The sequence below is a fragment of the Salvelinus fontinalis genome, unplaced genomic scaffold, assembly GCF_029448725.1.
Source record: "Salvelinus fontinalis isolate EN_2023a unplaced genomic scaffold, ASM2944872v1 scaffold_1288, whole genome shotgun sequence".
Lineage (NCBI taxonomy): Eukaryota > Metazoa > Chordata > Actinopteri > Salmoniformes > Salmonidae > Salvelinus > Salvelinus fontinalis.
The window spans coordinates 12,234-36,604 of NW_026601497.1; the positions used below are offsets into that span (position 1 = coordinate 12,234).

Consider the following 24,371-nt stretch of genomic DNA (forward strand, 5'->3'; position numbering starts at 1 on the left):
TGGGATGTCCTTGTCCCATCGCGCTCTAGTGACTCCTTGTGGCGGACTGGGCACATGCATGCTGACTTCAGTCACCAGTTGTACGGTGTTTCCTCCTACACATTTGTGAGATTGGCTTCCGAGTTAAGCGAGCAGTGTGTCAACAAGCAGTGCGGCTTGGCAGGATCGTGTTTCAGAGGACGCATGGCTCTCGACCTTCGCCTCTCCCAAGTCCGTACGGGAGTTGCAGCCATGGGACAAGACTGTAACTACCAATTCGATATCACGAAATTGGGGAGAAAAAGGGTTAAAAAGCACAGCAACATTTATTTATTTTTTTAAGAAAGATTAGACAGCATATGAAAGAGGAAAGGGAAGAACAGAGTGATGGTCATACAGAGATGGCCAGCAAAGGAGAGATGAAGAGGGGAGGAGCAACAGAGTAAGAGAGAGCGCCTCATGGTCCCAGAGTAATATCAGACACTAGCCACCCTGCTGACAGCTGAGTCCCCACTATGTCAGTCACTCCATCTAACGCTGTGACAGTCCCAGAGTCCCCAACAACACAACAGTAGCTACAGTATGCTGGAGTCCTGTGTACAGTGCAATGCCCACGGCAGGTCACACTTCACAGACATCCCCATTCCCTTTCTAAAAGCCAACACACACACACACACACGCTTGTACACACACACACAATCACGGGTGCTCACCTGCACACATGTGCTATCCCACACTTGCTAATGCAAGCACACAGGCACACACACGCAGGCACTCACACATACACACACACACACAGACACACACACCTCAGGCTGCCCCTGTGAAGACAGTCTAGGCCTGTACTTACCCTGTAGCTGCATGACTGTATCCCATGTCTGTGTGTCGCTGTCGGAGTCCCCCAAAGTTGTTCTTCGTGTGTCCTCATAATAACTCCTCTGTGTGGTGTTGATGCAGTGTGTCTGTCCTCTTTTGATTACTGAAAGTGAAATGCACTGTGGTCGTATAGTGTCCTCTGTTCTGTGCTTGTGCTGTCTATACCGGACAGCCTCCGCTGACACACAGACAAACTGACAGACTCCTGTTCTTCTGACCCCTGCACACACCTCGTATCACCAGAGACACAGAGAGAGATTCACACAGAGGTCAAACCCCCTACTACGACCCAGCCAGCCAGCCTGGAGAAGAGGTCAAAGGTCAGCCAGCAGGAAGCAGAACCCTCACTCTGCCGTTTTCTCCTCCTTTCTGCAGCGACGACCTTCCTCCAGACTCACCCTCGGGTGAGGAGGGAAAGAGAGAGGGAGAAGAGGAGCTCCAGCCTGAGCTCCAAGCCCAGCCCCAACCTGAACCCCAGCCTCAGCCTAAACCCGAGGGCACGAGCGTGGGCGAAACACAGCAGGAGGTCACCCCCGCAGCTTCCCGCTCACCTAGCGGAGGGGAACTCGAGCAGGAGGAGGGAGAACGAGGAGATAAGGAGGAGGAGGAGATAAAGCAGAAAGAGGTGGTGGATTCGCAGCAGGAGCAGCGGCATGAGGGAGAGGCAGCAGTAGAGGCTGAGGTGGAGGAGGAGGAGGAGGAAGAGGATGGGGCAGAGGCCCAGGGGGGAGCGGCGGGGAGGAGGGCCAGCCTGCACCACACAGCTTCCCCCATGAGGGTGCAGCGCAACGGGGCCTGCTCGCACTCTGCCACCTCCGACTACGAGCTCTCGCTCGACCTCAAAAACAAGCAGGTAGGGTGTGTGGGGGTGGGGGTGGGGGTGGGGGGGGGGGGGGGGGGGGGGCGGTGTGATATGGGCGAGGGTAGGGGAGAGGGGGGCTCGGCTTGGGTTGTACTGTATGTCTTGTGGTCTTTGTGGTCATTTGTTGAGGTTCTGTCTGAGGTCAAGGCTGTTTGTTTTGTCTGTTGAGGCTGTTGTTGTTTTGGTTCACCTGAGATTGTTTGTTTGTTACGGCTGTTTTTTTGTGGATTGGCCTCGGCTGGCAGTTGATTGACATTATTTGCCTTTGAAGTTGGCTCTGCAGGTGTTTTTAGGGTGTTTTGAGTTGTTGAGTCTTGCTGTCTTCTTCATTAACATGAGTCATCATCATCATCACCACTGTCATTTTCACCTTCATTGACATAACATGGCTCTTGTCTTTTGAACAGATGTGGAACAGTGACCTTCCACTGAGGCGGTGTGTGTTTTGTTCTCACAGCACCTTCTTCTGCTGTGTGGCAGCTTGCTGTTTAATGAATGGCTCACACTGTGTGTCTAAGTGTCTGGGAGGTTTTTAAATGGAAAACATTTAGTTGCTTGCCACCGACTCTTTCTCTTTCTCTCACTCACACAATCACACATTCTCTTGTATAGATGATGCATCGTCATGGTAACAGTATGAAGTAATATTCCCAATGGTGGTTGTGCTGCTTGCATGGACTAAACTCATGTCTTCTCTCCTGGTCTGTTTGTCTTATGTTGTTTTCACCTTAACGTCATATGTTCAGAGTTGCCATATGTCTAGACTAGAAACTCTACTGTACATGTAGTAAGTGTTCAGGAAATCATCCATGTGTGATGGCCCTGCTAACATACAGAGACCCATCTCACTGTTCTGTGTCTCACATCTCATTTACATGGTGTGTGTGTGTGTGTGTGTACGTACGCGTGGGCATCTGTATGTCAACTCTGTGTGTGTGTGTGTGCCTGTGCTTGCGTGTGTGTGTGTTGTGTGTGTGTGTTCTCATCATCCCATTCATCAGAGACGTTGGATTCATCAGACACTCATCTGCATATGAGGGGCCTTGACACTGCATATGAGGGGCCTTGACCACCCCATTCCCCATTCCGTCCACTGACCTTCAACCAGGTAACCTTTCCATTCTCCATCTCATCCACTGACCTTCAACCAGGTAACATTTCCATTCTCATCTCGTCCACTGACCTTCAACCAGGTAACCTTTCCATTCTCCATCTCATCCACTGACCTTCAAACAGGTAACATTTCCATTCCCCATCTCATCCACTGACCTTCAACCAGGTAACATTTCCATTCCCCATCTCATCCACTGACCTTCAACCAGGTAACCTTTCCATTCCCATTCCGTCCACTGACCTTCAACCAGGTAAACTTTCCATTCCCCATCCCGTCCACTGACCTTCAACCAGGTAACCTTTCCATTCCCCATCCCGTCCACTGACCTTCAACCAGGTAACCTTTCCATTCCCCATCTCGTCTACTGACCTTCAACCAGGTAACCTTTCCATTCCCCATCCCGTCCACTGACCTTCAACCAGGTAACCTTTCCATTCCCCATCTCATCCACTGACCTTCAACCAGGTAACCTTTCCATTCCCCATCTCGTCTACTGACCTTCAACCAGGTAACCTTTCCATTCCCATTCCGTCCACTGACCTTCAACCAGGTAAGACAACCTTTCCATTTCCAGCTCTCACACAGATCACCAGTCACACCTCAAGACCAGAGAAAGAGAGAAAAGAGAGAAACTTGTGAAGCAGTGTCGTTCTCAAGGCGTAAAAACAAAAACTTGCTGAACCATATACAGCGCCTTCATTTACATGTTAGTCATTTATCAGACACTCGTATCCTCTCCGCTAGCGCGATCAAATTCGACAACATCCGGTGAAATCGTAGCGCGCCAAATTCAAAATACAAAATCGTAATATTAAACATTCATGAAAATACAAATGTCATACATGATACTTTAGCTTAGAATCTTGGTAATCTAACTGCGTTGTCAGATTTCAAAAAGGATTTACGGCGAAAGCATAGCATTCGATTGTCTGAGGACAGCGCCCCATTTTAACATATCTTTCAAACCAGCACTGGCGACACAAAATCATAAATAGCGATAAAATAAATCACTTACTTTTGAAGATCTTCCTCTGGTTGCAATCCCAAATGTCCCAGCTACACAATGAATGGTCGTTTTGTTCGATAAAGTCCTTCTTTATATCACAAAAACGCTGTTTAGTTGGCGCCATTGAATTCAGTAATCCAGTCTTTCAACATGCATACAAAGGATTCCAAAATGTTAACAGCAAAGTTCATCCAAACGATGTTTTTTTATTAATCTTCAGGTTGTCTAATATCTAAATAAACTATAATATTTCAGACGGAGAGCGCGCCCACGTTCACGCTCAACTTGGAACGACAAGAAATACTTAATATATTTTTTTTTAAATAAAACCTTGTAAAAAGACTGTTGACATCTAGTGGAAGCCATAGGAACTGCAACCTGGGAGGCGGAAATAAGATATTTCAATAGCATTGCATTAGAAGTCATTCCAAGCTCAAATAATTTTTTTAACGGATCTATTTTCCTCGGGTTTTTGCCTGCTATATCAGTTCTGTTATATGCACAGACATTATTTTAACAGTTTTAGAAACGTCAGAGTGTTTTATATCCAATCGTATCAATTATATGCATATCCTAGCTTCTGGGCCTGAGTAACAGGCAGTTTACTTTGGGCACGTCAGAAAGACGGAAATTTAGGAAACTAGCCTTACTCGCAGAGAGCTTACCCAGAGCAAATTACAGTTAGTCGCCCTAATTCACCCCTTATCACCCTCATCCTCTCCCCTATTTCACCCCTTATCACCCTCATCCTCTCCCCTATTTCACCCCTACTCTCCCTCATCCTCACCCCTATTTCACCCCTTGTCACCCTCATCCTCACCCCTTATCTCCATCATCCTCACCCCTATTTCAACACAACTCTTCCTCATCCTCACCCCTATTTCACCCCTTATCTCCATCATCCTCACCCCTATTTCAACACAACTCTTCCTCATCCTCACCCCTATTTCAACACAACTCTTCCTCATCCTCACCCCTATTTCACCCCTTATCTCCATCATCCTCACCCCTATTTCAACACAACTCTTCCTCATCCTCACCACTATTTCACCCCTTATGACCCTCATCCTCACCCCTATTTCACCCCTTATCTCTCTTACGCTAACCTCTAGTCCTTATTAAGTTTTAACCCCCCCCCACCTCGTCACTCTTTTAATCTCTCTTGTAAAGATGATCTCCTTCACTGCCTCCCTCTCTTTGTGTCAGGATTGCTTCACATGTCTGATGTGTTAGATTGATCTTCTGTCCGGAGAGAGGAACTCCAGATGAGGTTTCATTTCACAGCCTACGGGTGGGGAGTAGGTCCTGCCACAGATTAGCGTGAGAGTGATCCCATCACATGGACGATACCTTGATTACTGCAGCAACAGCCCATAAGGCTGTTTATACAGGTGAAGTCGGAAGTTTACATACACTTAGGTTGTAGTCATTAAAACTCGCTTTTCAACCACTCCACATATTTCTTGTTAACAAACTATAGTTTTGGCAAGTCGGTTAGGACATCTACTTTGTGCATGACACAAGTCATTTTTCCAACAATTGTTTACAGACAGATTATTTCACTTATAATTCACTGTATCACAATTCCAGTGGGTCAGAACTTTACATACACTAAGTTGACTGTGCCTTTAAACAGCTTGGAAATATCCCGAAAATGATGTCATGGCTTTAAATAAAATAAAATCAAATCAAATTGTATTAGTCACATACACATGGTTAGCAGATGTTAATGCGAGTGTAGCGAAATGCTTGTGCTTCTAGTTCCGACAATGCAGTAATAACAACAAGTAATCTAACCTAACAATTCCACAACTACTACCTTATACACGCAAGTGTAAAGGGATAAAGAATATGTACATAAAGATATATGAATGAGTGATGGTACAGAACAGCATAGGCAAGATGCAGTAGATGGTATAGAGTACGGTATATACATATGAGATGAGTACTGTAGGGTATGTAAACATAAAGTGGCATAGTTTAAAGTGGCTAGTGGTACATGTATTACATAAAGATGGCAAGATGCAGTAGATGATATAGAGTACAGTATATACATATACATATGAGATGGGTAATGTAGGGTATGTAAACATTATATTAAGTGGCATTGTTTAAAGTGGCTAGTGGTACATTTTTACATAATTTCCATCAATTCCCATTTTTAAAGTGGCTGGAGTTGAGTCAGTATGTTGGCAGCGGCCGCTAAATGTTAGTGGTGGCTGTTTAACAGTCTGATGGCCTTGAGATAGAAGCTGTTTTTCAGTCTCTCGGTCCCTGCTTTGATGCACCTGTACTGACCTCGCCTTCTGGATGATAGCGGGGTGAACAGGCAGTGGCTTGGGTGGTTGTTGTCCTTGATGATCTTTATGGCCTTCCTGTGACATCGGGTGGTGTAGGTGTCCTGGAGGGCAGGTAGTTTGCCCCCGGTGATGCGTTCTGCAGACCTCACTACCCTCTGGAGAGCCTTACGGTTGTGGGCGGAGCAGTTGCCGTACCAGGCGGTGATACAGCCCGACAGGATGCTCTCGATTGTGCATCTGTAGAAGTTTGTGAGTGCTTTTGGTGACAAGCCGAATTTCTTCAGCCTCCTGAGGTTGAAGAGGCGCTGCTGCGCCTTCTTCACAACGCTGTCTGTGTGGGTGGACCAATTCAGTTTGTCCGTGATGTGTACACCGAGGAACTTAAAACTTTCCACCTTCTCCACTACTGACCCGTCGATGTGGATAGGGGGGTGCTCCCTCTGCTGTTTCCTGAAGTCCACAATCATCTCCTTTGTTTTGTTGACGTTGAGTGTGAGGTTATTTTCCTGACACCACACTCCGAGGGCACTCACCTCCTCCCTGTAGGCCGCCTCGTCGTTGTTGGTAATCAAGCCTACCACTGTAGTGTCATCCGCAAACTTGATGATTGAGTTGGAGGCGTGCATGGCCACGCAGTCGTGGGTGAACAGGGAGTACAGGAGAGGGCTCAGAACGCACCCTTGTGGGGCCCCAGTGTTGAGGATCAGCGGGGTGGAGATGTTGTTACCTACCCTCACCACCTGGGGGTGGCCCGTCAGGAAATCGTACTTTAGAAGCTTCTGATAGGCCAATTGACATAATTTGAGTCAATTGGAGGTGTACCTGTTGATGTATTTCAAGGCCTACCTTCAAACTCAGTGTCTCTTTGCTTGACATCATGGGAAAATCTAAATAAATCATCCAAGACCTCAGAAAAGAAATTGTAGACCTCCACAAGTCTGGTTCATCCTTGGGAGCAATTTATGAACGCCTGAAGGTACCACGTTCATCTGTAAAAACAATAGTACGCAAGTATAAACACCATGGTACCACGCAGCTGCCATACCGCTCAGGAAGAAGATGCGCTCTGTCTCCTAGAGATGAAAGTACTTTGGTGTGAAAGTGCAAATCAATCCCAGAACAACAGCAAAGGACCTTGTGAAGATGCTGGAGGAAACAGGTACAAAAGTATCTATATCCACAGTAAAACGAGTCCTATATCAACATAGCCTGAAAGGCCACTCAGCAAGGAAGAAGCCACTGCTCCAAAACCGCCATAAAAAAGCCAGACTACGGTTTGCTACTGCACATGGGGACAAAGATTGTTCTTTTTGGAGAAATGTCCTCTGGTCTGATGAAACAAAAATAGAACTGTTTGGCCATAATGACCATCGTTATGTTTGGAGGAAAAGGGGAGGCTTGCGAGCCGAAGAACACCATCCCAACCGTGAAGGACGGGGGTGGCAGCATCATGTTGTGGGAGTGCTTTGCAGGAGGGACTGGTGCACTATACAAAATAGATGGCGTCATGAGGAAGGACAATTATGTGAAGCAACATCTCAAGACATCAGTCAGGAAGTTAAAGCTTGGTCGCAAATGGGTCTTCCAAATGGACAATGACCCCAAGCATACTTCCAAAGTTGTGGCAAAATGGCTTAATTAAGGACAACAAAGTCAAGGTATTGGAGTGGCCATCCCAAAGCCCTGACCTCAATCCCATAGAAAATGTGTGGGCAGAACTGAAAAATTGTGTGCGAGCAAGGAGGCCACTATACCTGACTCAGTTACACCAGCTCTGTCAGGAGGAATGGGCCAAAATTCACCCAACTTATTGTGGGAAGCTTGTGGAAGGCTACCCGAAACGTTTGACCCAAGATAATCAATTTAAAGGCAATGCTAACAAATACTAATTGAGTGTATGTAAACTTCTGACCCACTGGGAATGTGATGAAATAAATAAAAGCTGAAATAAATCATTCTCTCAACTATTATTCTGACATTTCACATTCTTAAAATAAAGTGGTGATCCTAACTAACCTAAGACAGGAAATTCTTACTAGGATTAAATGTCAGGAATTGTGAAAAACTGAGTTTACATGTAGTTGACTAAGTTGTATGTAAACTTCCGACTTCAACTCTTTGTGCTCACGTAGAGAGTTTATCATAGGCAAAATGCCGTGGTATATTGCTCACTCTATATTTAACATAAACGTTTTTCAGAGCCAACATTTTGGTATTTGGCTATGTAAGTATTGTATATTAGTACAATCATAGTTAATCATGACCAGGACAAAGGTAGTGTTCACAAAAGGCTTTTGGTGTACTCTGACATCAGTTTTCCTGTCATTAGAATCTCCTTGCTCAAGAATAAGCATAGCCTGCTCTGTAGTTGGTATCAGCAGTAGAGAGCTCATTGCAAGTAAGTACCGTGGGTCCAATCAGTCCTGTAAAATAACCTTTGGTCTAATAGCATTAGTTGGACAAGTGTCCCAGTTGATAGGCTGGTTGATGAAGGCTCCCCCCTCTAACAGCTTTTTCCTGAGTCCCATTTGTCGAATTCCCACAATTTTGTCTCTGGGCCCATAATTGCCTTTTTGTTCCGCAGATTCCTTCTTGAGAAAGCATTGGATTCGAGCCTCGTTAATCAAACTACATTTATCTCTGTAATGTTTCTCAGCGGCGGGGTGAGGGATGTTATCAGACTGCCTGTGTTCCCTCATAATCACACTGCAAACCTCCACAAGAGAGAGGGGATATTTATGAGCAATACATCTCACAACGCCATTATGGAAATGCGAGCTAAGTAATCCACATCAACCCAACTTTTTAAGGCAGATTTTTTTGTTGAGGGGGAGAGGCACTCCGCATCTCATAGTTCAATATGTTTACCCGAGCATCTTTAAACTGCTGATGCTTAAAAATGGGTGGATTAGCACATTTTATCACACCGTTGGCTGGGTATGCTGAGAGCAGTGAAAACTGATCGTGTCCCGTCTTCAATACTCTAGAGATTAAATGTTTTGAGAGACTGGTCGATGGAATCCTGTCAAGTTCGTGTTTTATCTTCTGCCAGCTTTTTGCGTCGGTTGAACTGTCACTCTGTATGCCTTTTGAGAAGGGAACGTAGAACCTCCAACTGCATCTCACAACAAAGGTTAATAGACCTCAAAGGGTTGAAGCCGATGCTCAATAAGTCAACTACTTACTCGACCTCAGTGCTCCAGCCATTACCACGAGCCCGTCCTCCCCAATTAAGATGCCACCAATCTCCTGTGCTTGACCCACTGTAGGTTATCGCCTGACTCTCTTACGTTGTGGGCACCAAATGCATCTCCATTCCTGATAAATAGTAAGAGCTGTTCTGATTGATGTTCTATTTCTCAGAATTAGCTGTATCCCTTTTTATGTTACAAAGCACAGTATAACGCCATAATCATGTAAAGTTGACAATTTTCCTGGTGCAAATTAACTGACCTGACATAAATGAGATTATAATTAGGAGGTAGCATTAGTCGTGCCCTCTCAACTATGTGTTTGCTGCATGCAAATGTAATCATCTGCTATTTAATCTCTGTGCCAGAACTCAATTTGAGGGTGACACTCATAAATATACATGGGTCACTAAGCTAAACGTCAATGAATACGATGAACGAACAAATTCAACTGAGGATACCTTTTTCTGAACACAAAATTCTTCAAAATCCCTGAAGTGTGTTTGGCTCATAATTGACTTCAGGCTGGGTTTGCGTACGTGTTCATTTTGTTGTCCACCTGTATCGTGACATTTGGTGAGATGAAGTGAATGGGTTGCGTGACAGACTGTGAATGCCAGCTCGTCCTTGGAGACTATTCACCCCGATGAATGCAGCCAGGGAGAAGGCCAAGAGATACCATCCATAGCACATTTCTCTGAATAGCCAGATCTGATAAACCAGAACAAAAAATAGCACTTCAAAAAAACAGATTGTTCCCCATAGAAAGTCTGACCTTTAATATTGGAAACCATTTTCATTCCTGGCATAAACATCTCTCCCGAAAACAAACTATGAATGCGCTATTTCTGCAAGCCTTGGGGTATTAATATTTCAGTGGCAAAGAGGCGGAGTCCCATCTCTCATACCCAGACTGGTCTTGTTTCAATTCAACAGCAGCAACTCCATTCGTACATAAAGTCAAAGGCTTGGTTGTGTGTGAATTCTGTCTGTCCTATAAAGTCCACTTGGCTCTCGCCCTTTGACCCTCTAGTGTGTAACGTTTGGTTATCAAACCATATTATAACCCCAAAATACCATTTGCCTCATGTTAGATGGGTTCGCCTCAGCATTTTTTAAATAAATGTTTCTGAATTTTTCATTGAAGAGTTTTCAAAACTTTTGAAATCAGGTTTTAACCCAAACCCTGTTCCTGGAGAGAGACCCTCCTGTAGGTTTTAACCCTGTTCCTGGAGAGAGACCCTCCTGTAGGTTTTAACCCTGTTCCTGGAGAGAGACCCTCCTGTAGGTTTTCACTCCAACCCTGTTCCTGGAGAGATACCCTCCTGTAGGTTTTCACTCCAACCCTGTTCCTGGAGATCTACCCTCCTGTAGGTTTTCACTCCAACCCTGTTCCTGGAGAGCTACCCTCCTGTAGGTTTTCACTCCAACCCTGTTCCTGGAGATCTACCCTCCTGTAGGTTTTCACTCCAACCCTGTTCCTGGAGAGAGACCCTCCTGTAGGTTTTAACCCTGTTCCTGGAGAGCTACCCTCCTGTAGGTTTTAACCCTGTTCCTGGAGAGCTACCCTCCTGTAGGTTTTAACCCTGTTCCTGGAGAGAGACCCTCCTGTAGGTTTTAACCCTGTTCCTGGAGAGACCCTCCTGTAGGTTTTCACTCCAACCCTGTTCCTGGAGAGAGACCCTCCTGTAGGTTTTCACTCCAACCCTGTTCCTGGAGAGATACCGTCCTGTAGGTTTTCACTCCAACCCTGTTCCTGGAGATCTACCGTCCTGTAGGTTTTCACTCCAACCCTGTTCCTGGAGAGATACCGTCCTGTAGGTTTTCACTCCAACACCAGTTGTAACTAACCTGATTCAGCTCATGAACCAGCTAATTATTAGAATCAGGTGAGCTAGATGAGGGTTGGAGTGAAAACCTACAGGACGGTAGCTTTCCAGGAACAGGGTTGGAGTGGAAACCTAAAGGACGCTAGCTTTCCAGGAACAGGGTTGGAGTGGAAACCTACAGGACGCTAGCTTTCCAGGAACAGGGTTGGAGTGAAAACCTACAAGACGGTAGATCTCCAGGAACAGGGTTGGAGTGAAAACCTACAGGATGGTAGATCTCCAGGAACAGGGTTGGAGTGAAAACCTACAGGACGGTAGATCTCCAGGAACAGGATTGGAGTGAAAAACTACAGGATGGTAGATCTCCAGGAACAGGGTTGGAGTGAAAACCTACAGGATGGTAGATCTCCAGGAACAGGATTGGAGTGAAAACCTACAGGATGGTAGATCTCCAGGAACAGGGTTGGAGTGAAAACCTACAGGATGGTAGATCTCCAGGAACAGGGTTGGAGTGAAAACCTACAGGATGGTAGATCTCCAGGAACAGGGTTGGAGTGAAAACCTACAGGACGGTAGATCTCCAGGAACAGGGTTGGAGTGAAAACCTACAGGATGGTAGATCTCCAGGAACAGGGTTGGAGTGGAAACCTACAGGATGGTAGATCTCCAGGAACAGGATTGGAGTGAAAACCTACAGGATGGTAGATCTCCAGGAACAGGGTTGGAGTGAAAACCTACAGGATGGTAGATCTCCAGGAACAGGGTTGGAGTGAAAACCTACAGGACGGTAGATCTCCAGGAACAGGATTGGAGAGCCCTGCTCTACGGTATCTCCATTGCCCCTCAGTCTATCTTTTAGTTCCACTACCCACCTTCTCCCTCCATCCCACCATCTCTCTCTCCTGCTCACCCAGGCTCTCAGTGTCTAATGGAGATGGCAGAATGTATCAGAGAGATACAGGCTCAGATAAAGCTGTGATGGGACCTAAATTCTTAATGCGCCGTCCCCTACCAACTCATTCGGAAGGCAAACCAAACAAGCCAAACTGCCGTCTTTAATCAAACGCAGCCCCCTCCCAGCTCCCGGCTCAGATCCAAGGCTATTTCTGCCTCAGACATTATTTCTGTAATTCCTTTTGACGAGTGACACCTTTCTGAGGGATGGGTTGCGGTTATTACCTTAACTCTGTTTTTTAAGCCTCCCCATTCTGTCCAGACGAAGTCAGCAGAGTGACCAAGCTGATTTTGTCATATTGAGTGTGTACTCAAAGTTCCGTCCGTCTGAACATTCCAGATAGATAAAAAGTGATGAATATTCAAGGCAAGGCCCAATACCGGTCTGCGGGAAGAGAAAGCGATGTTGTCATTCTGAGATGCCTCAGAGAGACTATAGACTATAGCTTAATAGTGCCAGGCTCATGCAGAACGACCTTAATATTCTCCCAACATCTCTTCCCTTTCTCACAGAGGCCTCGCTGCAGAGCAATGTAAAAGGGATCAGATAAGATGGATTTCTCAGTGTCATTTCGGTTTTCTAAAGAGCCTTTCTAAGGGATGGAGTTCTCCAAATGACAATGGGCCGAGATTGCATCATGCTGCAGCCACCCCACTTTTCGCAAATTGCAAAGCCTAGTGTGCGTTATTGCATGGCTATCTGTTCTTCCCCACAGAAGTCTATAGGATGCAGGTGACTTTGCTTGGGACTGCAGAGTAGCGGTTGAAAGTCTCACGTTGATCCCCTGGTGGCTCCGCAATCCCTTCTAAAACCATTCGCTCAATTGCCTTTGAGCCACAGGGGGGATATTTGACATGAACGGACTTAATCCATATATATTTTGGATCCTGTCCTTGGTTCAAGTCCTCAACTGAGCAGACATATGTCGAGAAACCTTGTGGCAAGATGGAGAATAGCACCACATGTTTAATGTTCTCAGAGAACATTGGAGAGACCAACCCATAAGGATAGGGTTGACACAGGTAAACTGAAGAGGGTATAACTGACACATCCATAGGCCAGAGATTGCCACAGCCATCACATGCAAAGAAACTCAAGAAATATATAGAATTTGATTGTTCTGTGAAGAGAGTTGGGAAAGGTTCCATGTATTTTTTTTATCCCTTCCCAAATCAAATCAGAACTGCCTTTTTATCTCACAGTCATTTATTTCCAGGCACAATTAATAGCTTTCAGGTGATTCAGTGTAGAAGAGAGAATAGAGTGCATCGCAATTGCACCCACAGATAGTGGTTCTGATTTATTGAAGGCAATGAACGTTTTGGCCACACAGAAATGAGACAGATAGTAACACGTTTTTCTCCCTCTCCTAAATATGCATTATTTTCTGTCAAGATCATTTACTATCAGCATCTCTTGCTGAAGACCCTGGCCCTGACCCCACTCTACGATACTGTATAATACCATGCTGCTGAAGACTGTATCTGTGACCCCACTCTACTATACTGTATAATACCATGCTGCTGAAGACTGTATCTGTGACCCCACTCTACTATACTGTATAATACCATGCTGCTGAAGACCCTGGCCGTGACCCCACTCTACGATACTGTATCAACACCACTAAGGAAGGGGCACCACCATGCAAGCGGTACTATGAAGACCAAGGAGCTCTCCAAACAGGTCAGGGACAAAGTTGTATTATAGATCAGGGTTGGGTTATAAAAAAATATCAGAAACTTTGAACATCCCACGGAGCACCATTAAATCCATTATAAAAACATGGAAAGAATATGGCACCACACCAAACCTGCCAAGAGAGGGCCGCCCACCAAAACTCACGGACCAGGCAAGGAGGGCATTAATCAGAGGCAACAAAGAGGCCGAAGATAACCCTGAAGGAGCTGTAAAGCTCAACAGCGGAGATTGGAGTATCTGTCCATAGGACCACTTTAAGCCGTACACTCCACAGAGCTGGGCTTTACGGAAGAGTGTCCAGAAAAAAATAAGCAAACATGTTTGGTGTTTGCCAAAAGGCATGTGGGAGACTCCCCAAACATATGAAAGACGTTACTCTGGTCAGATGAGACAAAAATTGAGCTTTTTGGCCATCAAGGAAAACGCTGTAGCAAACCCAACACCTCTCATTACCCCGAGAACACCATCCCCATAGTGAAGCATATGGTGGCAGCATCATGCTGTGAGGATGTTTTTCATCGGCAGGGACTGGGAAACTCGTCAGAATTGAAGGAATGATAAGGGGCTCTAATTACAGGGAAATTCTTGAGGGAAACCTGTTTCAGTCTTCCAGAGATTTGAGACTGGGACAGAGGTTCACCTTCCAGCAGGACAATAACCCTAAGCATAGTGCTAATGCAACACTCGAGTGGTTTAATGGGAAACATTTAAATGTCTTGGAATGGCCTAGTCAAAGCCCAGACCTCAATCCAATTTAGAATCTGTGGTATGAGTTAAAGATTGCTGTACACAAGCGGAACCCATCCAACTTGAAAAGCTGGAGCAGTTTTGCCATGAAGAATGGGCAAAAATCCCAGTGGCTAGATGTGCCAAGCTTATAGAGACATACCCCAAGAGACTTGCAGCTGTAATTGCTGCAGAAGGTGGCTCTACAAAGTATTGACTGGGGGGGGGGGGGGGGGGTGAATAGTTATGCACGCACAAGTTTTCAGTTATTGTTGTCTTATTTCTTGTTTGTTTCACAATAAAAAATATTTTGAATCTTCAAAGTGGTAGGCATGTTGTGTAAATCAAATGATTCAACCCCCCAACAAAATCTATTTTAATTCCAGGTTGTAAGGCAACAAAATAGGAATTGGGGTGAATACTTTCGCAAGCCACTTTATATATATATATATATATATATGTATAAATATATATATACAGTGGGGCAAAAAAGTATTTAGTCAGCCACCAATTGTGCAAGTTCTCCCACTTAAAAAGATGAGAGAGGCCTGTCATTTTCATCATAGGTACACTTCAACTATGACAGACAAAATGAGAAAAAAAATCCAGAAAATCACATTGTAGGTTTTTTTATGAATTTATTTGCAAATTATGGTGGAAAATAAGTATTTGGTCACCTACAAACAAGCAAGATTTCTGGCTCTCACAGACCTGTAACTTCTTCTTTAAGAGGCTCCTCTGTCCTCCACTCGTTACCTGTATTAATGGCACCTGTTTGAACTTGTTATCAGTATAAAAGACACCTGTCCACAACCTCAAACAGTCACACTCCAAACTCCACTATGGCCAAGACCAAAGAGCTGTCAAAGGACACCAGAAACAAAATTGTAGACCTGCACCAGGCTGGGAAGACTGAATCTGCAATAGGTAAGCAGCTTGGTTTGAAGAAATCAACTGTGGGAGCAATTATTAGGAAATGGAAGACATACAAGACCACTGATAATCTCCCTCGATCTGGGGCCCCACGCAAGATCTCACCCCGTGGGGTCAAAATGATCACAAGAACGGTGAGAAAAAATCCCAGAACCACACAGGGGGACCTAGTGAATGACCTGCAGAGAGCTGGGACCAAAGTAACAAAGCCTACCATCAGTAACACACTACGCCGCCAGGGACTCAAATCCTGCAGTGCCAGACGTGTCCCCCTGCTTAAGCCAGTACATGTCCAGGCCCGTCTGAAGTTTGCTAGAGAGCATTTGGATGATCCAGAAGAAGATTGGGAGAATGTCATATGGTCAGATGAAACCAAAATATAACTTTTTGGTAAAAGCTCAACTCGTCGTGTTTGGAGGACAAAGAATGCTGAGTTGCATCCAAAGAACACCATACCTACTGTGAAGCATGGGGGTGGAAACATCATGCTTTGGGGCTGTTTTTCTGCAAAGGGACCAGGACGACTGATCCGTGTAAAGGAAAGAATGAATGGGGCCATGTATCGTGAGATTTTGAGTGTAAACCTCCTTCCATCAGCAAGGGCATTGAAGATGAAACGTGGCTGGGTCTTTCAGCATGACAATGATCCCAAACATACGAAGGAGTGGCTTCGTAAGAAGCATTTCAAGGTCCTGGAGTGGCCTAGCCAGTCTTCAGATCTCAACCCCATAGAAAATATTGGGAGGGAGTTGAAAGTCCGTGTTGCCCAGCAACAGCCCCAAAACATCACTGCTCTAGAGGAGATCTGCATGGAGGAATGGGCCAAAATACCAGCAACCGTGTGTGAAAACCTTGTGAAGACTTACAGAAAACATTTGACCTCTGTCATTGCCAACAAAGGGTATATAACAAAGTATTGAGATAAACTTTTGTTATTGACCAAATACTTATTTTCCACCATAATTTGCAAATAAATTCATTAAAAATCCTACAATGTGATTTTCTGGATATTTTTTTCTCATTTTGTCTGTCATAGTTGAAGTGTACCTATGATGAAAATTACAGGCCTCTCTCATCTTTTTAAGTGGGAGAACTTGCACAATTGGTGGCTGACTAAATACTTTTTTGCCCCACTGTATATATATAATAGAATGTGCTGCCAACCTAAAACAGACACAATAATTATTATTATTAAATTGATAATACCTATCACATAATGCCTCCTTCATACATGCACCTTTCATTTTGTCATTTCATTTCTCCTTCATATTCTACTTACTTTTTTGTCTAACTCATTCCCTCATTCTGTTTTCCTCTCACTTTTTACCTTCCTCTCTCTCTTTACCTCCCTCTCTCTCTCTCTTTACCTCCCTCTCTCTTTACCTCCCTAATTCTGTTTCCCTCTCTCTCTATTTTTTACCTCCCTCTCTCTTTACCTCCCTCTTTCTCTTTACCTCCCTCTCTCTCTACCTCCCTCTCTCTCTCTCTACATCCCTCTCTCTCTTTACCTCCCTCTCTCTTTACCTCCCTCTCTCTCTCTACCTTCCCCTTTCTCTTTAACTCCCTCACTCTACCGCTCTCTTTCTTTACCTCCCTATTTCTTTACCTCCCTCTCTCTCTACCTCCCTCTCTCCTTACCTCCCTCTCTCTTTACCTCTCTCTCCACTTCGCTCTACCTCCCTCTCTCTCTTTACCTCTCTCTTTACTTTCCTCTCTTTACCTCCCTCTCTCTCTTTACCTCCCTCTCTCTCTTTACGTCCCTCTCTCTTCACCTCCCTCTCTTTCTTTACCTCCCTCTCACTTTACCTCCCTCTCTCTCTCTACCTTCCTCTTTCTCTTTACCTCCCTCTCTCTCTCTACCTTCCTCTTTCTCTTTACGTCCCTCACTCTACATCTCTCTCTCTTTACGTCCCTCTCTCTTTACCTCCCTTTCTCTTTACCTCTCTCTTCACTTTGCTCTAACTCCCCCTCTCTCTTTACTTTCCTCTCTTTACCTCACTATCTCTCTTTACCTCTCTCTTTACCTCTCTCTTTACTTTCCTCTCTTTATCTCTCTCTCTCTCTTTACCTCCCTCTCTCTCTTTACGTCCCTCTCTCTTTACCTCTATCTCTCTTTACCTCCCTCTCTCTTTACCTCTCTCTCTACATCCCTCCCTCTCTTTACCTCCCTCTCTCTCTTTACCTCCCTCTCTCTCTCTCTTTACCTCTCTCTTTACTTCTCTCTCTTGACCTCCCTCTCTCTCTTTACCTCCCTCTCTCTTTACCTCCCTCTCTCTCTTTACCTCCCTCTCTCTTTACCTCCCTCTCTCTCTTTACCTCCCTCTCTCTTTACCTCTCTCTTTACTTCTCTCTCTTGACCTCCCTCTCTCTCTTTACCTCCCTCTCTCTTTACCTCCCTCTCTCTCTTGACCTCCCTCTCTCTCTTTACCTCCCTCTCTCTTTACCTCCCTCTCTCTCTTTACCTCCCTCTCTCTTTACCTCCCTCTCTCTCTTTACCTCCCTCTCTCTTTACCTCTCTCTTTACTTCTCTCTCTTGACCTCCCCTCTCTCTTTACCTCCCTCTCTCTTTACCTCCCTCTCTCTTTACCTCCCTCTCTCTCTTTATCTCCCTCTCTCTTTACCTCCCTCTCTCTCTTTACCTCCCTCTCTCTTTACCTCTCTCTTTACTTCTCTCTCTTGACCTCCCTCTCTCTTTCAGCTCTGATATTGATATTCTGTGCACCATGGAGCTGGAAAGGGTGAATATTGAAAGTGTAAAAACGTTGTTCATTGTAAGGCAGCCTCTCTCTCCGTGCGGATTGATCCCGCTGTACACTAAAAGGATTATGGGTCTCGTAGGTGCCACATGTGCGGCGTCTTGTCACCCACCATTACTTTTCTTTGCTCTGAGTAAAGTGTTGAGGTGTCCAATATTTTTCCTCTCTAATGACAATTTTTTTTGTGTTGAGGGAGTGTTAAATTGTCCGTCCCATTTTTGTGACCTTAATGTTTACATGTTCAGGTTCATGTCCATTTGCATTAGATCCTATCAATGTCATTGTGTTTCAAAGGTCATCATTGTCCCCTCTTGTCATTTGGAGTAACTGCAGCCTTATTTAAGTGGAAAATATCACATATTTTTGGCCATTTAAAGAAGAGGTATTCAGGGCATGTCTTTGTAAATGTGGATGCTGGTGTGTAGAGACGGCATCTTGTTCATCTTGAGGGAGAACCAAGTGCTAAGTGGTACTATGTATGTGCTTTGTATTTGTGTTGTCTCCCTGCTTTTATCTCCAACTCCTCTGCCTACAGCCAAATCCCCTCTTCATGTCATAGAATGTTTTGTTACCCAACTGCCTTGTACTGTCAACTGCTGCATGTAGCGTTCAAATATCCAAGCAGCTCAGTTTCACTCATACCTCTCCTGTCTCCCTCTCCTCCTTGTTTTACAGATCGAAATGTTAGAGCACAAATACGGCGGCCACCTCATCTCCCGCCGCGCTGCCACCAAGATCCAGACCGCCTTCCGCCAGTACCAGCTCAGCAAGAACTTCGAGAAGATACGCAACTCCCTGCTGGAGAGTCGCCTGCCGCGGCGCATCTCCATGCGCAAGGTGCGCGTGCAGAACGCTGAGGGCTTTTCCGCCGAGCGGGCGCTGGCCGAAGGCTGCAGCCTGGCGGGTATCCCCCTGGTGCGCTCGCCATCACTGCCCGCCACAGTGGGCGGCACCCTGACCGACCTGGAGGACTCATTCACAGAGCAGGTGCAGTCGCTGGCAAAGTCCATCGACGACGCACTCAGCAACTGGAGCTTGAAGACCATGTGCTCCCTCCAGGAAGGAGGGGCCTACCAGTTCAGTGCCGAGTCCTTCAGTGCGGCTGGGGGAGGAGGGGAAGTGGGAGGAGGAGGGTTGGACCAGGCTTTTCTCCAGAGCATGTCAGGTGGGGAGAATACAGGCGACCTGCCCCGCAGCGCCAGCAAGCTGCTGATGGCATTCCGCGACGTGACCGTTCAGATCGACAATCAGAACTTCCGCATGTCCTCCTCCGTCATGGAGTCATCGGCCTCTGTCTCCATGGGCAACTGCGTCCAGCAGCAGCAGGGAGGCGCAGCCACCACCCCCACCATGCCCACCTCTCCTCCGCCCTCACCCCCTAAAATACACTCCCCTCCCCCTGAAGAGGTCCCCGCCGAACCCACAGACCCTCCTGTCCCTCCCTACGAGCCCCCTCCGCCCCCAGAACCAGTGGTAGAAGGAGAGGGGCAGGAGGCCGACTTCCCTGCGCCCCCGCCCAGTGAAGAGGAGCTAGAAGAGGAGGAGGGCCAGCAACCCCCCTTGACCCCCCTGGACAAACTAGCCAACCCCCAGACCCCGGAGGTGGTTGTCCAGCCCGTCCAGCCACTTCAACCCCAGGATGGTGCACCCTCGGTGGGATCCCCATCCACCGAGGCCCTGGAGGCCAAACGGAGCGGCTCGGAGACGGCTGAAACCAGTTCTGAGCAGATAAGCAGCAGCAACAGCACTTCCACGGAGGCGCGCTCGGCATCGGAGGCCTCATCCAAGGAGGCCCTGCAGGCCATGATCCTCAGCCTGCCGCGCTACCACTGCGAGAACCCGGCCAGCTGCAAGTCGCCCACACTCTCCACCGACGTCATGCGCAAGCGCCTCTACCGCATCGGCCTCAACCTTTTCAATGTGTGAGTACCCAACTATTCCCTCCTCACCCAGACTGGGTTAGTGAAAGAATATCGTGGACATTAGGTGATGATGTTATTGCTAACATCTAGCCAGTGATCAGCGAATGGGAGTGAACTGACAAAAATTAATCCATGGACAAACAATGCTCTTACATGACACACACACACACGCATAAGGGTGGGGGTTTACAATCATGGATCTCACCATGAGACAGCACTTTATTACAAGGAGGCTTAAAAAAAATATGAGAAAAGAAAGACCTCTTCAGTTCTCCCAATTTAACAAAGGGAAGTATCTTCTGTACGTTTCTCAATGATTTTCACTGCTCTCAGCTTGCATCTCTCTCTTTCTCTCTGCCTCTCTCTCTTTCTGACTATACATATCATTCTCTATTTACATCTCTCACACTAAACATATCTTTCTCTATTTACACCATCTCTCTCTCTCCGCCCTTTTCCTCCCCCTCTCTCTCCCTCCCTGCAGCTGTGGTTATCCGCCTCTGTTCTGCAGAGCGCCTGTCACCTTCTGTTTGTCTTTGCGCCCAGAAATAGCTTCTCTCTTTTATCTGCGGCTGGCTCCTCTCCCCTTATATGGTCCATATCCACATAACCCGAGATAAGCCTGGAGAGGGAGAAACTGTATACCATGATCCCCAGATTAGAATACCACAGATGTAGTCATTAAAGGACGTCTCTATATTGTCCTCTAATAGTTGGTTTAAGCACGGAGCATCTGTGAACCTCCCAGAACGAGAGGGCGAGAGAGTGTGAGGGAGAAGGGGGTGGGGAGAGGGGGATAAGGAGATTGGGAGAGAGCTGCAGAAACGGCCTCCACGTAAAAGCTCACATGCTGCAGCATCATCACAGCAGACACACACAGCTTCTCACTACTGACATGGGACTACTGCACCCATAGCATTATCAGCTAGCTAGAGAGCTCTTGTTGCTTATGGTTAGTTGACACTTTACCACAATATAAGTTGGAGAGGGAAACGTTGAATTGCTTGTGCAGTGTTAGCTGGTTTCTGACCTGAGATGTCCTTCCATTCGTTCTGGACAGACACACACACACACACACACACACACACACACACACACACACACACACACACACACACACACACACACACACACACACACACACACACACACACACACACACACACACACACACACACACACACACACACACACACACACAATTATATACACACACACACAAATACACTGCATTCGGAAAGTATTCAGACCCATTTTTTCCCACATTTTGTTATGTTACAACCTTATTCAAAAATGGATTTAATACATTTTTGTTCCTCATCAATCTACACTCAATAACCCATTATGACAAAGCGAAAATAGGATTTTGGACATTCAGACCCTTTGCTATGAGACTCGAAATTGAGCTCAGTTGCATCCTGTTTCCATAGATCATCCTTGAGATGTTTCTACAACTTGATTGGAGTCCACCTGTGGTAAATTATATTTATTGGACATGATTTGGAAAGGCACACACCTGTCTATATAAGGTCCCACAGTTGACAGTGCATGTCAAAGCAAAAACCAAGCCATGTCGAAGGAATTGTTTGTCGAGCTCCGAGACAGGATCGTTTCGAGGCACAGATCTGGAAGGGTACCAAAACATTTCTGCAGCCTTGACGGTCCCCAAGAACACAGTGGCCTCCATCATTCTAAAATTTAAGAAGTTTGGAACCGCCTGCTTGTCCAAACTGAGCAATTGGGGGAGTAGGACCTTGGTCAGGGAGGTGGCCAAGAACCAGGTGGTCACTCTGACAGAGCTCTAGAGATCCTCTGTGGAGCTGGGAGAACCTTCCAGAAGGACAAAAATCCTTGCAGCACTCCACCAATCAGGCCTTTATGGTAGAGTGGCCAGACAGAAGCCACTCCTCAGTAAAAGGCACATGACAGCCTGCTTGGAGTTCGCCAAAAGGCACCTAAAGAACTCTCAGACCTTGAGAAACAAGATTCTCTGGTCAGATGAAATCAAGATTAAACTCTTTGGTTGAATGCCAAGCGCCATGTCTGGAGGAAACCTGGCACGGAGGAAACCTGGCACCATCCCTACGGTGAAGCATGGTGGTGGCAGCATCATGCTGTGGGGATGTTTTTCAGCGGCAGGGACTTGGAGACTAGTCAGGATTGAAGCAAAGATGAAAGGAGCAAAGTACAGAGAGATCCTTGATGAAAACCTGCTCCTGACTGCTCAGGACCTCAGACTGGGTCGAAGGTTTCAACAGGACAACAACCCTAAGCACACAGCCAAGACAATGCAGGAGTGGCTTTCGGACAAGTCTCTGAATGTCCTTGAGTGACCCAGCCAGATCCTGGACTTGAACCCAATCGAACATCTCTGGAGAGACCTGAAAATAGGGAGAAACTCCCCAAATACAGGTGTCAAATCAAATGTTATTAGTCACATGCGCCGAATACAACAGGTGTAGACCTTACAGTGAAATGCTTACTTACGAGCCCCTAACCAACAATGCCATTTAAAAAAGTACGGATAAGAATAAGAAATAAAAGTATCAAGTAATTAAAGAGCAGCAGTAAAATAACAATAGCGAGACTATATACAGGGGGGGTTCCGGTACAGAGTCAATGTGTGGGGGCACCGGTTAGTTGAGGGAATATGTACATGTAGGTAGAGTTATTAAGTGACTGCATAGATGATAACAACAGAAAGTAGCAGCGGTGTGTAAAAAAAAAAGGGGGGGGGGGGCAAAGAAAATAGTCTGGATAGCCATTTGATTAGATGTTCAGGAGTCTTATGGCTTGGGGATAGAAGCTGTTTAGAAGCATGCCAAGCTTGTAGCGTCATAACCAAGTAGACTCAAGGCTGTAATCGCTGCCAAAGGTGCTTCAACAAAGTACTGAGTAAAGGGTCTGAATACATATGTAAATGTAATATTTCATTTTTTTTTATCTTAGCAAAATTGCTAAAAAAACTGTTTTTGCTTTGTCATTATGGGGTATTGTGTGTCGATTGATGAGGAAAAAAAACAATTGAATACATTTTAGAATAAGGTAACGTAACAAAATGTGGAATAAGTCAAGGGGTCTGAATACTTCCCAAATGCACTGTACCCACACACACACCCACACCCACACAAATACACACACACACACACACACACACACACACACACACACACACACACACACACACACACACACACACACACACACACACACACACACACACACACACACACACACACACACACACACACACACACACACACACACACACAAATACACACACGTGCAAATACACATACACACACACACACACACTAAGTGCGGGTGTCTTTGTAAAAAACCCACGTGAGATCAGAAGGCTTTAATGGGGCTCTCCGGACAGACTAAAAGAGCTGGACCAGCACTTTCTCTGCTGCTTGAGAAGGAGGGAACAGGATGAAGAGGTGTCTAGGGCTCCTCTCATTTACACTCCCAGAGAGAGGGACAAAGCACGAGAGAGGGAATGAGAGGCGGACAAAGCACGAGAGAGTGAATGAGAGAGGGACAAAGCACGAGAGAGTGAATGAGAGAGGGACAAAGCACGAGAGAGAGAATGAGAGAGGGAGAAAGAACGAGAGAGCGAATGAGAGAGGGAGAAAGAACGAGAGAGAGAATGAGAGGGGGAGAAAGAACGAGAGAGAGAATGAGAGAGGGAGAAAGAACGAGAGAGAGAATGAGAGAGGGAGAAAGAACGAGAGAGAGAATGAGAGGGGGAGAGAGAATGAGAGGGGGAGAAAGAACGAGAGAGAGAATGAGAGATTACAGAATGTGGGATAGAATGAAAAGAGTGAAATTAAAATGTGAACTAATGATAGAATGAGAATGACAGAGGAAAGAATGAAACAACTTATATGGAAGGAGTGGGATAAAAAGAGAGGGGGAGAGAAAGAGGCACATTTTCAAATAATCTTTCGTAGATTTACATCCTCTCGCCTCTCCTTCTCAAAACGCATAGGAAAGACTAAATGAGATAAATCCAAGAGAGAGAGAGCGAGAGAGATAGAGAGGCGAGAGAGATAGAGAGGCGAGAGAGATAGAGAGAGAGGCGAGAGAGATAGAGAGATAGAGAGAGAACAGTATTTGCAAGGTTGTTCTGAGTTTACTCATCTGAAACTATTCCCAGCTCCTTGTTTATAATTCATGTTATTTAGATGAAAATTCTGATGGATGTTTAAAGCGATTTCA

The 24,371-nt window shown here is 45.9% G+C and overlaps 1 protein-coding gene across 1 annotated transcript; it reads left to right on the forward strand.

Annotated features, from left to right (window-relative positions):
- Positions 1-1,072: 1,072 nt before the first annotated feature.
- Positions 1,073-22,771, forward strand: LOC129848937 (IQ motif and SEC7 domain-containing protein 3-like; the record flags this gene model as incomplete). The annotated part of the gene is made up of 2 exons (XM_055916017.1): positions 1,073-1,708; positions 18,901-22,771. Coding segments are annotated over 2 exons (1,887 nt in total), but the record flags the coding sequence as incomplete, so codon positions are not given.
- Positions 22,772-24,371: the final 1,600 nt, after the last annotated feature.